The sequence below is a fragment of the Acomys minous genome (assembly GCF_964271855.1).
Source record: "Acomys minous genome assembly, chromosome: 4".
Classification (NCBI taxonomy): domain Eukaryota; kingdom Metazoa; phylum Chordata; class Mammalia; order Rodentia; family Muridae; genus Acomys; species Acomys minous.
Window position 1 is genome coordinate 115,277,730 of NC_140486.1, and position 16,226 is coordinate 115,293,955.

Below are 16,226 nucleotides of genomic sequence, written 5' to 3' on the forward strand. Positions count from 1 at the left end.
GTAGATCCTGCACATGGAAGCCCAGGACCTCACATGTGCTAAGCAATTTCCCTACCATTGCTCTCCATGCAGGGGTGCAGATTTTTGTTTTGAGGTATAGGGTATGTAGCTGAGGCTGTCCTGGAACTCACTATAGAGAACAGCCCTTCCTCTGCCACTCGAGAGCTGGGACTGAAGGTGTGGGTCTCAACTCCCCATCTGAAACAGATCTTTACATTACAAATAGGAGCCGGGTGCGGTGGATAATTTACAAATAGGAATACGAGGAAGGGGGGAGGAGCAGGAAGAGTGCCTCCACGCCCAGGAGCCACGTCGGATAATCTGCACCTCTGATAACCCGGTTGGCCTAAGGCAGCCGCAGACAGGTCATCTGTATTAGGCACAGTTCCGGGAACAGGGGCATAGCTCCACCCGCAGGCTCTACACTCTGAAGCCATCAAAACAGCCAAATGAATGGGAACAAACCGGAAAGCCGCGCGCTGGGCTACAAGACGCAGGCGCCTCTGTGACCAATCGGCGAAGGTCTCCCTCGTGTCCTTCACCAATGAACGACAGCCGTCTAGACGGCCTGCGTACACGGCTGCCCTCGCGTGGAGCTACCAATAAAGTTCTTTACAGATTTGAATTTTTTTTTTCTTTAAAGCGCCCACAGCGGTCATGGCACAGTCCCCGCCTCTCCACTTCCGGTCCCGCCGCCGGGAGCCGGTGCGGCTGTAAAGGCCAGCGCGTCTCGCTGCGGCCGCTGGCCGGGCATGGTCTTGGGTGCCGGCCCGCCTCTTCGGACTCGCGGTGCTCAGGTGAGCCGATCGCGCGGGGCCGGGCTGTGGCCGCGGCTCCTTTCGCCCGGTGCCAGGCGGGACCGCGAGGTCGGCGGCTGACGGGAAGCGCTGGGCGGGCAGCGAGCCCCCACGGCTCTGAGGGCCGGGCCGAGGCGGACCCCGTTCGGCCGCCCGCAAGGTCACGGTGCGGAGCTTCGGTCGGCCGGGAGGCCGAGGCCCAGGCGGAGAGGCCGCTGCCGCCAGAGGGAAGCTGGGGGTGGACGCTGCCAGCCACGGCGGCGGCGGGGAGGAGGGGCGGCCGTCCCGCCTGGCCCGGTTCGGTCTCTGACCCGGTTCCGCGGCGTGTCATCTGGGGTGTGGCCTTCTCCTCGGGGGGCTCAGTTTTCTCCGTCTCCGGTGGGCATTGGACCTGCCCCTTGGCGTTGCCGGTGGGTTGTAGTGGCTGGAGAAGGTTTCGCTTGGCCTGTAGGTTGGGAAAAAAAAAACTGCTCTCCTTAAGAACCTGGTAGGGCTGGCTGGTGAAGGGAAAGAGGACATCCCAAGGCCTGGTTATCAGATTGAACAGAAGCTTCCAGAAATGAGCAGGGTGGTATTGAAGAACAGTGAGCCGGTGGGCTTGGGGCTGAGGCTTCCTAGCTGGTGGGGGTCGAAGGTAGGGAGGTCGGCGGTGGGAGACAGAGTCATAGGTGGAAATGAAAAGGCACAGAGATGGGGGAGCTTCAGGTATCCCACCTGGACGGAGCTACCTGGCATTTGGTACCCGAAATCAAAGATAGGCGCCAGAGGTGGTCAGTCAATCAGACTCCTGGGCATTCGTGCCGTACGGACGGTACTGGGGTGTGGGCATTTTTATGTTCGGATCTGTTTCCTTAGGTTTGGGACGTTAAGTGTCCCTAGAGGCCTGTAGTTCTCTCTTAAATGGCTAGGACTGGGATTTGGATGGGAACTCTCAGTGAGGAAGGAGTTAGCCTCACCTTGAGCCGCCTGGCCCTGCACAGGTGGCACAGCCAGATTTCACCACAGCTGCATAGGAATGTTGAGTAAGCATGACTTGATGAGGCTCGGTAAATAACAAGCGGGGATCCTCTTTGGATGGCCTAAGAGCAGGTCCCACCCAGAGGAGGAACTGACTGGGCCAATTACAACTTGTGGCATTTAGAAACTGAGTATGCTGTTCAGAATAGCTGATCTGTACCCGAAACCCTGCCCTTAGTCACAGTGCAATTTTCAAGAAACGGGAAGTTTTGGTCCAAGCTGGGTTTTCCAGAGGTGGGACCGTGTTGAGGAGGGAAAGAGAATTCTGAGGTGAGAGTAGGTAGTCTTCTACCCTTTCTTGATAGTTTGAGTAAGTGTTTTTGTTTGATCCCGTCGTGTGTAGATTGAAGTTTCTGACTGTGGGAACATTTTCCCATGTCATGGGAAAGCGAAACAGATGGTAGAAAAACAGGTGGCTGCTCCAGTCTTAGATCACCCCCGGGATCTTAGATGCCCTAGAAAGTGCAGGTGTGTCTTCTGTCCCAACAAGACCAGTTTTGTTCTCTACACAGATTGCTTTGTTGAAAACGTTTACAACTTACTGACGATTACAAGCTAGAGTCTCCATCAGGATGAGCACACCAGCCAGCCTCTGCCTCAGATAAAGCCTCAGTGCAGGTGAGGGGTGTGAAAACATTCAGCACAGCCCTTGGCCAGCAGTGGCGGGGAAGGCCCTGCCTCTCCAGGGGTGTGGAGCAGCCTGTGCCCTAGCTTCCTTTTCAGTAAAGCTCTGCTGTGACCAGTAGGGGACTGCCCGCTAAACTCTTAATCAGTGCTTTATTTTTCACTTTTCACCATTTGCTTTACCAACACCAAAGGTGAAAACCTGATGCTGCTCATGTGGACCCTCCAGAGATAGATATGCTTGTTGTTATATTGGCCCACTGTCAGACACCCCTGATGCCCCAAGGTCTGGCCATGTGGTGATGGACTTAGACTTGGCCAGGGTTGCAGGCACTACCTCATGATCTCCCTTGAGGAATTCCTGACAAGATCAACCCAGGTGAGGGCCAAGGCAGGAAAGCATTGTTCTATGTTCTGTTGTTTTGGTAGCTTGCGGGCATAAGCCCCCTTGGGGTGGGGTGGGGTGGGGGTGACAGCAGTAGATGAAGCCTTGAAGATGTATGTGTTCTTATTAGGCTCATCTCTTCACATAGATTGCACCTGAGGAGGAGGCAGTGCAGAGTGGGCCTCAAGAGCAGGAGCTGGTGTGCTTTTGAATGGTTGCCAGCTTTCTTGAGGTGTGACTGACTGATCAGGGTTTGTGTAAATCCATGACCACAGTTGTCCCTCCTCCTCCTCTCCTCCCCCGTCTTCTGCTGCTTCTTCCTCTTTGTTCTTTTGAGACAGGGTTTCTCTGTGTAGCAATGACTGTCCTGGACTCTCTTTGTAGATAAAGCCGGCCTCAAACTCACAAGAGATCTGCCTGCCTCTGCCTCCCAAGTGCTGGTATTAAAAGGCGAGTGCCACCACTGTCTGGCACAATGTATCTTCTAAAGGAAAACTAGTTTTTTGTGGTGAGTGCTTTTGGTCTTGGACAGTCAGCTCCATGCCTGTTGTTCCAGGGTGTATGTGTGTTAGAAATCTTCCCCAGATTTCAATGCTATGCTAGCATGCAATACAAGAACTGCTCGGTGCATTTAGACACATGCTGCTGGTTTGGTTTTTTTGTTTGTTTGTTTGGTTTTTGGTTTTTTTTGGTATATTTATTTTGCATTTCCGGTACATGATCTCCCCTTGTAGTCTAGGATAGCTTTTAACTGACAAATTTCCTGCCTCATCCTCCCAAATACTGATGTTATAGGTATGTGCCACTGTGCCCAGGGCAACTAGTCCTTATTATGGCAGGCTTATGAATAGTTTGGAAGATCATATCCACTGTCCTCTTTTTGTGATATGTTGTACAAAATGAAATCTGACTAGGGATACACAGTAGTATGCGAAACTAGGCAAAAGACCTGCATTTGAGGGTTTTTGGTTTTTGGTGTTTTTTTTTTTTTTTTTTTTTTTTTGATACCAGTAAAGAGAGGAATATTCTTGCTTTCAGGGTCTTAGCCTCAAATTTGACCTTTCAAACTTCTCATTTGTAGATTTTATATCCTGCTTGACTGAAAAATTAGCAAGCTGGTATTGGAAGGAAGTACTTTTAAACCAAAAAAGGAAATTACGCAAATATTGAACCATTTACTCTTTCGGGACTCCTCTGAGGGTGTCAGTATGAGGTCTGGTTGATGGAAGTGTGCAATAAAAAATGAAGCAGATTCTGGAGCTAGGACCCCTAAGATCCTAATGTAAATTGTACTCTGGGTGATACTGCCTTCACTCAGGTCCATCAGTTAGAACAAATAAAGCCTTGTAGGGAATACCAATAGTGAGAATGTAGACGGGAAGTTACTGTACCTTCTGCCCAACAATTCTGTTGCTCTAATGCTGTATTCAGAATAAACAACTGAGCAGAGTCAGGCGGGTCTACAAAGCAAGTCCAGGCTCCAGGCCGGCCAAGGCTACACAGAGAGACCCTATCTAGGAAAAAAACAAAACAAAAATAATAGAAGGCTTAAGGAGTGAGTGTAGCCAGCTACACAGAGAGACCCTATCTCAGAAAAAAACAAAACAAAAATAATTGAAGGCTTAAGGGGTGAGTGGAGCCAGGCATGGTGGCGCACACCTTTTAATCCCAGCACTCAGGAGGTAGAGGCAGGCGATCACTGTGCGTTCAAGACCAGCCTGGTCTACAAAGCTAGTCCAGGATAGCGAAGGCTACATAGAGAGACCCTGTCTCCAAAAACAAACAAACAAAATAAAACAAAAAAGGGCGAGCAGCAGTCCTTTATGCAGGTATCAGGGGCATTGCCTCACCTGCCTTTGGATTTTGCTGTCTTTCCCAGGGAGTTTGCCCCAGAAAGCCCAAAACTCACATCCTGGAAGCAGCCAGTGATGAGTCCAGTTTGGGGTATTATAATTTGCTTTTGACATTGACATTGCAAATCAGTAAATGCAACAGCCCTTTGAAGGCTCTATGTACTTTCCTCTAAGGGAGAAGGAAAGCACAGCATCAAATGTCTCTTCTGCCCTAGAGACTTCTGCTCCCAGGCCACACCTGGATCCTATTGCTGCAGAACATTACTTCATTTGAAACCAGTGCGGGTAGTGAATGAGTGCTAGTTGGCAAGCTTGGGGGTGAGTAAGGATAGATTGTGATTGAACTAGCACCCAGTCTGTACCTAGTGGGCATGAAAGTTGTGCCCCCCACAAACTTAAAAAGAATCACATAGCTTATTCAGATTCCTTCTGAAGGAATCCAGTTTTGTTAATATGTGTGGATATTTTTTTAAACAAATTTTAGAGAATCTAAAGTTAAAACACCGGTATACTTCTTCTGTCTATTGTCTGGAGACATGGCCCTTAATGTTACTCTTGCCTGTCTTCCAGAAGAAAGGTGGCAGTAATGCTAACGCTGGCAAGCAAGTTGAAGCGGGATGACGGTCTCAAAGGATCCCGGACATCAGCCTCCACGTCTGACTCTACCCGGAGGGTTTCTGTGAGAGACAAGTTGCTTGTTAAAGGTAATCATCAACCATGGGAGCTGCTCTTACACCCTGTAACAAAATGAAGCTTGCCTGGAGGCTCTTTGGGGATGGATGTAAAGTAGTCTGTGGACTGAAAATACTTTGAAATGACTTTAAAGTAGGATTATCAGCTAGGCATCATGGTATATAGCTTTAAACCCAGCAGTCTGGGGGAGAGGGAGGCCGATCTCTGTGAGTTCAAGGCCAGCCTGGTCTACACAATGAGTTCCAGGACAGCCAGAGTTACACGGAGAGATCCTGTCTCAGCGGATGGATGGATGGATGGATGATGGATAAATAGATGATGGATGGATGGAGTTACTTGGAGATATCCTGTCTTAACAAATGGATGGATGGATGGAGAGAGACACTTACAGTGGAAGGATTTATACCAGGGAAAGGATGGGATTGTAATAGCAAGGAGATGGTGTTAGAACTGTGGTGTCTGACACACCAGGAATATTCTTTGTTGGCTCTGTTATGTTGTGCTGTGGAAAATAAGACAGGAGTTGGCAGGCCTGAGGCATTTGGGTGCTGCTGTTATTTTCCTCTGCTGTCCCTTTTCCTGTGGGATGCATAGCAATGGTTTCCAGCCTAGAACAGGTACTCTTTGGATCCATTTTTGTTTCATGTAGGACACAACCTAAGGAGTCCTGTGCGTATCTAGCGTCTTGTCAGAATCATATCATATAGTACACAAGTGCACGCATGCACACACACACACACACACACACACACACACACACACACACACACCTATATGAACTGTTAAAGCATATTGTACTTTTGTTATTAGAAAGCCTGTTGTGCTGGGCGGTGGTGGCGCACGCCTTTAATCTCAGCACTTGGGAGGCAGAGGCAGGCAGATAGCTGTGAGTTCGAGGCCAGCCTGGTCTACAGAGTGAGTCCAGGACACTCAAGGATACACAGAGAAACCCTGTCTCAAAACAACAACAACAACAACAACAACAACAACAACAAAACCCCAAAAAACAAAACAAACAAACCAAGAAAGCATATTGTACTTTTGTCACAGAATTGAGATGGAGAGATAGCTCTGCATTTAAGAGCACTGGCTGCACTTCCAAAGGTCCTGAGTTTAATCCCCAGCAACCACATGGTGGCTCACAACCAACTGTACTGAGATCTGGTGCCCTCCTCTGGCCTATAGACATGCACACAGGCAGAAGTCTGTATACACACATAATAAATAAATCTAAAAAAAAAAAAAAAAAATTAAAATTGTCCTAAGGTCATAGTCACTGTCCATGTTTGTAAAGGACAGCTCTGTTTGATAGTTTCCCCTTGTGTGTGGGGGGGAGTCGGGGGGGGGGGGTTAAATGCATGTGCATGTTCTTGTGTGCATGGGTGGGGGCCAAGGATGCACAGATGTACGCATGTGGAAGCATATACATGTGGAAGTGCAGAGGTTGAAGGCAGTGGGTTTGTACGGATTTAATAGCATCTCTTATGTACTTCCTATACTTAAATCTTGAATTAGCTTAAGTCTTGACAAGCTTATGGATGACTGGTTGAAAATAAAAATATTGTTTACATTTTGTTCTTGACTATAAGTCCAGAACAACCTAGCTTGTAAGTCTCAGAGGGTAGGATATGGCTGGCCCAAAGCACCGCGTGTGGGTGAACCTAATGGCATTTTAATTTTCGGAATCCTTGAGGTTCTATCTGTAGAGGTAGCCCAGAGTCAGGAGGGCCAGGCTTACAAGTTTCGGGGTGCAGTTTCAGTGCTTAGAGCAGAGTGTTTTATTGCAGCAAAGAAGTCTTGGGGCATCAGCCAAGAATAAATTATTCCTTCTTCACATGATTAATAGTAGCTTTGGTAACAAGCACCTGGGGCCAGGCCCCAAGTTAGGCATCTTCTGCTATGACAAAACTTTATACTCCTTGTAAACAATAGAAATGTCTTTCTCATGATCTGGAGTCTGGGGGAGCTAAGGTTAAGAATACTGAATTCTAGCTGGCCGTGGTGGCACACACCTTAAAAAAAAAAAAAAAGAAAGAAAGAAAGAAAAGAATACTGACTTCTGTGGCTGGAGAGATGGCTCAGTTGTTAAAAGCACTGGCTGCTCTTCCAGAGGATCTGGGTTCAGTTCCTAGCACCTATATGTCAGCTCACAACTGTCTATAACTCCAGCTCCAGGGGATCTGCCACCCTCACAGAGACATGCATACAGGCAAAACACCAACAAACATAAAACAAACAAATCTTTAAAAAAAGAAAAGGCAGGATTCCTGGGCACTTGGGAGGCAGCCAGATTTCTTAGTTCAAGGCCAGCCTGGACTACAGAGCTAGTTCTAGGACAGCCAGGGCTACCCAGAGAAACTCTGTCTAGGAAATAAGAAAGGAAGAAAGAAAGACAGACAGAAAGAAAGAAAGAAAGACAGAAAGAAAGAAAGAAAAAGATGGATGGATTGGGCTCAGGGTCAAGCCACTTGCCCCACGTTTACTAGGCCCTTGGGCTCCATCCCCACCATCACAGAAGACATATATTGCTCTCTGGAGACAACTGTACTCTGTTTCTAAGATGAGACCTTGGTTGCTGTATCCTAGGAGGGAAGGGATGCTGGTTCTTTGAGAAGGAAGAACAAGAGTTTAATGTGGACAGAGCCTTCTGACTTAATCACTGCAGAGCTCTGCTTCCTAATACTAACACACTGAGGATTAGGTTTTCATGTGAATTTTGGGCACATTCAGACCATAGCAGATATTGAGTGTCAAACTGCAGCAGGCACTTTAGTGATAATTCTTGGTTTACTTTTAAAGTCTTGCCAGGTGGGCGCCTCATTTTCCACCTGCGTAGCTGAGACTTGGACTAAGAAGCCTGCAATCATTGGAGCAGGATGACCCGATCCACATCTTAAGAGTAAAGCAGGCTCTCAGAACAGATTTGAAGGGCAGAAATGCAAGTTAACAGAAAAGAGTTTTGACAGGCCAGGCACAGTGGCACACACCTGTAATCCCAGCACTTGGGAAGCAGAGGCAGGCGGATCTCTGTGAGTTTGAGGCCAGCCTGATCTACAGAGTGAGTCCAGAACAGCCAAGGCTACACTGAGAAACCCTGTCTCGAAAAACCAAAAAAAAAATTTTTTTTGACAGACAATATCCACCCATCCTGTGCGACTCACACCCATCCAGGGACTCACTTGGGAGCTTTCAGAAAGCTCTAGCTAGGCCAGTCATGGTGAAAAACTTTTCCAGACAAAAATCCCATTAAGGACTTCGAAAGAGTCTGTGAGTTTAGCAAGATTGCTATAATTGGTATTATTGTCCTGGGGCTCCTGTGAAGATTTCTTCCATGAGTATGGACAGATCATAGGAAATTGTCTGCTTCTCTCTAGGACTTAATACTGTAAGCCACATTCCTAAAGGGGGTGGCAAGGAGTTTGTCATGCAGGACAATTAAAAATAATCTTGAGACAATACAGTGGAGGGAGATGAAGGAAGCAGGAGGCTCAGGCATGATCACACTTTGCTCAGTTCTTAAGAGCTGTCACAGGCTGTCACAAGGCTCAGGCCTCCCTGCTCTGCTTCACTCAGGCGAGGCTGTGTTGAAGGTGTAGGGACTGTGGCTGCAGTCTGTACAGCCATAAAACCCGACAACAGTCCCAGTGAGGGCATCTTGGCAGTGCATCATAGAAGACTCATCTGCACTAGCATCCCAGAGAGCTAAGGGAAAGATTGTAGACACTAACCAGCCAAAACCATGTGCTTTTATTGATGGGGGAGGGGTTCAGTGAGCCCTGTCACTTACTGGTGAAGTGATTTTAGTAGAGGGAGGCAGGACAGAAAGGCTGGGTGCCCACTCCTGTCCTCCTTGCACCCAGGCTAGGCATATTACAGTATGAGGGATTGTGTGTTCATGTGTGGTTGGGCCCTCACTGTCTACCAGGGCTGCCACATGCCCCAGTGCTAATGTGGCTCCTGAAGGGGAGAGATCACCAAGTCTGTTCTCTGTGCTAATCTCCCACACTAATCTCTGGTGGGCCACAGGCCAGCTTTCTAAGGCTGTCACAGCATTTGACAGCATATGAATCTGAGGGGGTAGCCTAACAAGTCCTGCTAACAGTCAGGAGATCAGGCATCTGACTAAACACAGCCTTATGTGTTCTGTTGAAGGTTAAACACCAGTGAAGCTGTTCAGGGAATTTGGACAGTCACCATAAGTGCACCAAACAGCCTAATGGGGCAGGAGGGCCTGGGGAAGCCATAGATAGATGCTCATCTTGGTATTTTCTGTGTTCATGTCAAAAGTCGATGGCATGAAGCCCTGTGCTATGTTCTCAGTGGTCCTAGTGATAGAGGAAACTGCTTTTGGGGGCGGGGTGTTGGTTTGCATTATAGAGTGGTACTAGAACACCTTTGGGCCAGTTAGCAGTATCTAGAAAGTTCGCTTTCTAGAGGGGCTGAGACCTGTGCAGCTGTGCAGATGCAGTGAGGAGATGAGCACACAACCCGAGCCCAGTGTTGTGAGCTGCCCAAAGCAGAAGGAGGTTGAGTTCGTGAGGTAACTGGTAGATTTTGTAATCTGGTTGTGGTCAAGTTTCCAGTGGACTCTGTGGTTTGATCCTTACTTAGAAAGGAAAATAATTTAAATTCTCAGAAGAAAGTTATGTAGCCGCTGACTTACGCAGGGTGCCAGGTGCCTCCCAGAAAAGCCAGGCCACCTAGCAAAAGAGGCATTGTTATCTTGTGAAAGCAAGCCTTTAGCAGTTTAAAAGTACTTTTCAGCTTTCGTTACTTTATGGGGAAATGGTGTTCTTCAGGTGTGAGTTATGATGCTTTGTTTGATGCTCTCAGGCTTGCCAAGCAGCTGACTGGCTACTTTGCTTTAGTTTCATTTGTGTTGACACTGAGATTGTAATTACTGATGCTAACTAACATCAGTATGCCAGCATTTGAAGGGTTGAAGAACCACTTGCCATGTTTGACAACTCTCCTAGAGGAGCACTGTGCAGATTTGACTAAGGGTTTTGTATTTTGCGCTCAGCTAGACAAAGGGCCAGTCATCTCTGTTGAAATCCCCTATCCCAAGCATTCTATCCCTTGCCTGCGCTGGCAGTTGCAACCAAGAACGTTGGTAGGATTCCTACTGTGATCTGTGTTTGGGGCTCTCCTTGGCCTTTGTCTTCCTTGCATGGGTTACACTGAACATTATGAATACAGGCAAACCTTAAATTTAAATTACTGACTGTCATGTAAAATTAGAACTTTTTATTAAGTTTATGTATATAATGCTATTAGATCATATTTCCACAGGCAGTAGTCTAAAACAGTATGAAGGACTGACCTCCAGATTTGCACATTCAAATCTAAACACCTGGGTGTCATTAGGTAATTATTACTTTGGGGAAGTATTCATGAGGGTGGAGGGCCCTTGAATGGAACCAGTGCCCAAGTAAGAGATCCAAGATAGCTTCCTGTCTCTCCTGCCATTTGAACATACTGCAAGAATTTGCTGTTTATAAGGTACCTTAGCTCTTACCAGATTCAGAATCTACTGGTTTTGGCACCTTCAAAATTATGAAAAATTAATGTCTGTTTACAAAGGTTTTTTGTTTGTTTGTTCTGTTTTTCGATACAGGGTTTCTCTGGAATAGCCCTGGCTTACCTGTACTCACTTCATAGACCAGGTTGGCCTCTGCCTCCAAGTGCTGGGATTAAAGGCATGCACCACCACATCCAGCTGGTAGTTTTGTTTTAATAGGCCACATAGACCAAGAGTTAGAGAATAACACTAACTTAAGCGCCTGGGCCTACTGAGGAGTTTTTATGGTAGTGGGGCATCCAGGGTTTTAGAATCCTGTAGCTACTGGATTGTGAGGATAAGACACAGAGCTCAAATTACTAAAGGAATCTTTAAGAGACTGTGGAAGGCTTGCTGCATGCTCAAAGCATGAATGGCAATGGGAGCTGAAGCTCAGCGTATAACAGAGCCTTTGAGTGGAGCCAGGTAGCACTACTTTCTGTCCAAGGTGTAGACAGCTTGGTAGCCTGTTTATTGTGCCGTGTCCTATGTCCTTCCTGTCCACCCCCTACACACACACACACACACACACACACACACACACACACACACACACACACACTCCTTGTGATTATGGTTTTACATACCCAAATGGTGTGTGAATAGTAAAACAATTACTAATCAAATGAATTCATATACATTCTCTGTGTGATGACATTAGCACACACTACTTGCCCTACCTAGCCCTGACTTTGTACTCTTTGCCATTACCATCATCCTTGTCACTACTGTTTGGTTTCTGTGTATTCAGCAGATTGTTTCTTATTTTACTTAGCATGATGTCCTTTGGTCCATCCATATTGTCACAAATGGCAGGATCATCTTTGCTAATGCTGAGTAGTATTTCTTACACATTTCACAGTTTCTTTGTTCATTATTCAGTGTATACTTGGCCTGATTACATACCGTGGCTATCATGAAAAATAACTGAGCTTGGGGGTGTTTGTCCCTCTAAAACAGTGGTTCTCAACCTTCCTAATGCTGTGACCCTTTACAGTTCCTCATGTTGTGGTGGCCCCCAACCATAAAATTATTTTATTGCTACTTCATAACTGTTATCTTGATACTGTTATGAGTTGTAATGTAATATCTGATATGTCAACCCCCCCCAATGGCATCCTGACCCACAGATTGAGAACCACTACTCTAAAAGGTACTGATTCATGTATTTTGAGTGTATACTCAGAAAGGTTGCTCGGCCATAGGGTAGTTGTTTTGTTTTCCCCCTCTTAGCTTTTTGAGGGACTTCTGTTTTTTTATAACTGTATTGATTTACATTCCCATGCATATTGTGTGAGGATTCCCTTTCCTCTGTGTCCTCACCAACACTTGCTGCCTCTTATCTCTAGTGGTAGCCAACAGGAAGATGAAATAGCAGTCATGGTCTTGTTTTGATACTTGGTGATGCTGCGTATCTTTTCATAGAACTTTTCTTTTCTTTTCTTTTTTTTTTGGAGAAATATCTATTCAGGTCCTCTGCCTGTTTTTTGTTTGTTTTGTTTTTCTGTTGTGTGTATTCTGTAGTTTTTATGTTAAACCCTTAGCAGCTACATGATTTAGAGACATTTCTCCCAGCCTATATAGACTACACTTACTTTGTGCTGTAGCATTTTAGCCTACAGTAGTCTCACTGTTGAATTTCTGCTTTAAAAAAAAAAAAAAGTCAGGAGCTGGAGAGATGGCTGAGTAGTTAAGAGCACATACTGTTCTTCCTGAGGACCTGAGTTTGATTTCCAGCAATCACACCAGGCAGCTCACAACTGCCTGCAACCCCAGCTCCAGGAGGCTCTCACACCTCAGACCTTAGTAGGCACTTGCATTCATATGCACACACCACCCCTCCCAACACACATAATTAAAATAATAAACAAAAAAATTTAATTTAAAAGACTCAGTGCTAAAGCCAGCTGGGAGAATTTGCCCCACCACCACACCTGTGAATTTAACAGCTTATGTTTTAAGCTTTTTATTCATTTAGATAGTTTGGGTGAGGACACCTCTCCATCCACAGAAGAGGCTCTATTTCCCAGGTTGTCTTTTCGGTGCTCTTGGGTGTTAGTTGACTGTACATACTTACTAGGTTTGCTGTAGCCTCCCTCTTTTGTTCTGTTGACCTGTTTTTATGCCCATACTATATCTCTGTAATAGAATTTGAAGTCAGAAAGAATGATGTTAACTTTGTTCATTCTCAAGATTCTGTGGGTCTCCATATGGGTCTAGAGGTTCTGTGAAGAATGTCGCCAAAATTGTGCTGGGGATTGCTCTGTGTGAATGTCTTTGGCTGTTTGGGTCCCATTTGGTCTTTAGTTTCTGTACTCAGTATTTTACAGTTTGAGAGTACAATCTTTCATCTCTGTAATTAAATTTAGTTCTGAATAATATTTTTGGTAAATAGGATTGCTTTCTCTCTTTCTTTCTTTCTCTCTGTACAGTGTTGGAGACTGAACCTAGGGCCTCCCGTATCAACATTCTAGCCCTCGGTGTTTCTTCTCTCCTTTCCCTCTCCTCCCTCCTGTTTTTATGTACTTTTATTTTTTAAAGACAAAGTATGGCTCTGGAACTCCTGGGTGGCCTTGAACTTACAGAGAACTGGTATTACAGGTGTGCACCACCACACCTGGCATTGCTTTCTTTTTAATAGTCCATTATTAATGAAACATTGGTTTTTGTGTTTTTTGATTTACTAGTTTTAATGCACGTTTCCTTCTGTTGGGATTGCTAAGGCCTTCTTGGTGTAGCATGTCTTCTGTGAACAGCTGACTGTTCCACTAACTGCTTCCTGTGCTCCGTGGAACAGAAGCGTGAGGAGAGTGGGCACACTGCTTGCCTTATACCTGATAGTAGAGAGGGAGCAGGATACGGGGAAGGAGTTTGGCCTGCAGAAGGCTGCTGGGCTTAAACACCCAGCGAGTTAACAGAGAACGTGAACGGCATGGTCTGAGGCCTTATGGGAGAGGACTAGGGCTGAGAAGTTTAAGTTACAGAGGTAGCCGACTTAAAGGCACCTTTGGGAAAAGGCATAAACACAAATTAGGCTTAAAATATAAATTCTAGGCCAGATTTCAATTCATCTAGCTTACTTTTTTTCTTCTGTAATCTAGAGGGAATTGCTGATTTAAAAGTGGTGATATTATGAAGATTATTATTAACCACAGTCTCTTTATTTCTACAGAGGTTGCAGAACTTGAAGCTAATTTACCTTGTAAGTATAGCACACCGGTCACTTAGTACTATAGAGTGATGACATGAAGAAAACTTGTTTTGTTTTAATGACTTTGCATAGCAAAAAGCTATTTTCTTGTATATGTTAGGGATGAATTTTAATTCTGGACAAGAAGAGTTTTCTGTGAGATCTAATAAAATGAAGTTCTTGCTGGATATGGTGGCACATGCCTTAACCACGGCACTTAGGAGGCAGAGATGAGTTCCAGGACAGCTAGGGTTACATAGAGGGGACTCTGCCTCAAAAAGCAACAAAAAGAGGGTTTTAGTACTTCTGAATTGCACATGTAGAATGTTGTCTGTCTTGGTGTAGTGGAACCATGATAGGGCACACAGCCCTGTTTGTTAATGAGTGTGCTGCTGTTTGGTTCAGAAGGTGTTTAGTGCTGGTTTGTTTTGTGTTTGGCAAAAGGCAAAGCAATTGTGTGGTTCTTCTCACAGATGTGCTCCCTTGCTCAGCCTCTCCTGCTCACATATGGGCTTGGCTGTGCACTTGGATGATAGATATCAGATTTCTATTTTTCTATCATTAATCTTCCTACAAAGCTTTTACATTTCATAAGTTCTATGAAAGCTTTGACCATTTTACTTTTGGGTTTTTTTAGGGAGGGGGTGGTTTTGCTTTTGGTTTTGGTTTTTCGAGACAGGCTTTCCTCTGTGTAGCCTTGGTGGTTCTGGACTCACTTTGTAGACCAAGCTGACCTTGAACTCACATCGATCCACCTGCCTCTGCTGGGATTAAAGGCGTGCACCACCACACCTGGCCTGTTGTTGTTGTTAAGATTTTTATTGTAGTGTTTGATTTTAAAGTAGTTCTGAGTCTAAGGGTGGTTGCAAAGTTAGCTTGTAAGAGCTCAGACAAATTGTTCACTATGCAGCCTTGGCTAGCTTGGAGCTTACTATGTAGACCAGGTTGGTCTCATATAGCTCTGCTTGCCTCTGCCTTAGGAGTGCTGGGATCAAAGGCATGCACCTCCTGACCAAACTGAACAATCACTTTTGATGTCTGACATTAGTGTGTGGGGGGGGTTATGATAGAAAATAGATTTCTTTGTGTCTCAGCCAAAACATCTTAGTCCTGTGGATTGACCTCAATATTGCTTCCATTCAGAACTGAAGGTATTGTCTGGGAATTTTACTGGGTGGAGGGGGGCGGGGATAGCTCAGTAGTAGAGTGCCTTCCTAGTGTGTATTATATACCCTGGCTTCAATCCCAGGCACCAAGTAGTGAAAAAGGAGGTGGGGTAAATTTCTATCTAATAACTGAAAAGTAAAAGGGTGTGCTTTAAAATGCTTAGGAAAGTAAATGTGCATGGTTGTGGAAGATAAGCAGGACACCAAGGCTTGAAGCCCCGTGACAAGCCTGTTTGCCAGGCTCTTTGTCTGTGTTAGGACACTTTCCTATAAGAAAAGAAAAGCATCATACAGTGATTTTCTGTATTCCAGTCCAGTCAGTCTTTTCACTGTCTGTGACCCACAGCTCTCTACTGTCCCTGACTCACATGGATGTTTAATGTGTATTTTCATTAGAGACCACAGAAAGTTTTCCTTTAGAACTTGCTTATGTATTTGATGTGAGTCTTAAAGGATTTGGAAAAGACCTGAGCCTGTTTTCCCATCCTATGGCTAAGATATCAGATAGCACACATTTGACAGGCTTTCTTTCTTTCTTTCTTTCTTTCTTTCTTTCTTTCTTTCTTCTTTTCCCTCATGTTTTCTACAAATCATGCTAAAGAAAAAACAAACCACACAGGCGAATTCTTTGCTGTCTGGGTTAAAACCTTTCCAAACTATTTGTAGTCCCATAAGGATAGCTTTCTGTGTGGCAGTGTGTTTGGGAGTACAGAATGATCTCCGAGCTCTGTGTGTACAAGTGCATAGAAGTTGCTCTGAAAGCATGCATCACCTTAGATAGATACTATTGTATATAAGGAAAACTAATTTTAGAGTTTTAAGCTTCACATTTATATATATATATATATATATATATACATACATACACACACACACACATATACACATATGTACACACATATATATATGTGTGTTTTATATATAAGGATACATTGAAAAAC

General features: G+C 45.3%; 1 protein-coding gene across 7 annotated transcripts in view; it reads left to right on the forward strand.

Annotated features, from left to right (window-relative positions):
* The first annotated feature begins 637 nt into the window (after positions 1-637).
* The window catches only part of UBE2F (ubiquitin conjugating enzyme E2 F (putative)), a 39,885-nt gene continuing 24,296 nt past the window's right edge, over positions 638-16,226 (forward strand). For 3 of the 7 annotated variants that reach the window (XR_014778789.1, XM_084779509.1, XM_084779514.1), the window contains exons 1-3: positions 4,892-4,994; positions 5,247-5,380; positions 14,102-14,131. Coding sequence is in view for 6 of the 7 variants with exons in the window: in XM_084779509.1 (XP_084635635.1) it covers positions 4,969-4,994; positions 5,247-5,380; positions 14,102-14,131 (190 nt within the window). In the remaining variant the exon portion in view is untranslated. Of the gene's footprint in view, positions 798-868; positions 1,208-2,326; positions 2,433-4,891; positions 4,995-5,246; positions 5,381-14,101; positions 14,132-16,226 lie in introns of those variants that run through there. The other 4 variants (XM_084779511.1, XM_084779512.1, XM_084779510.1 and 1 more) reach the window with 4 other exon arrangements.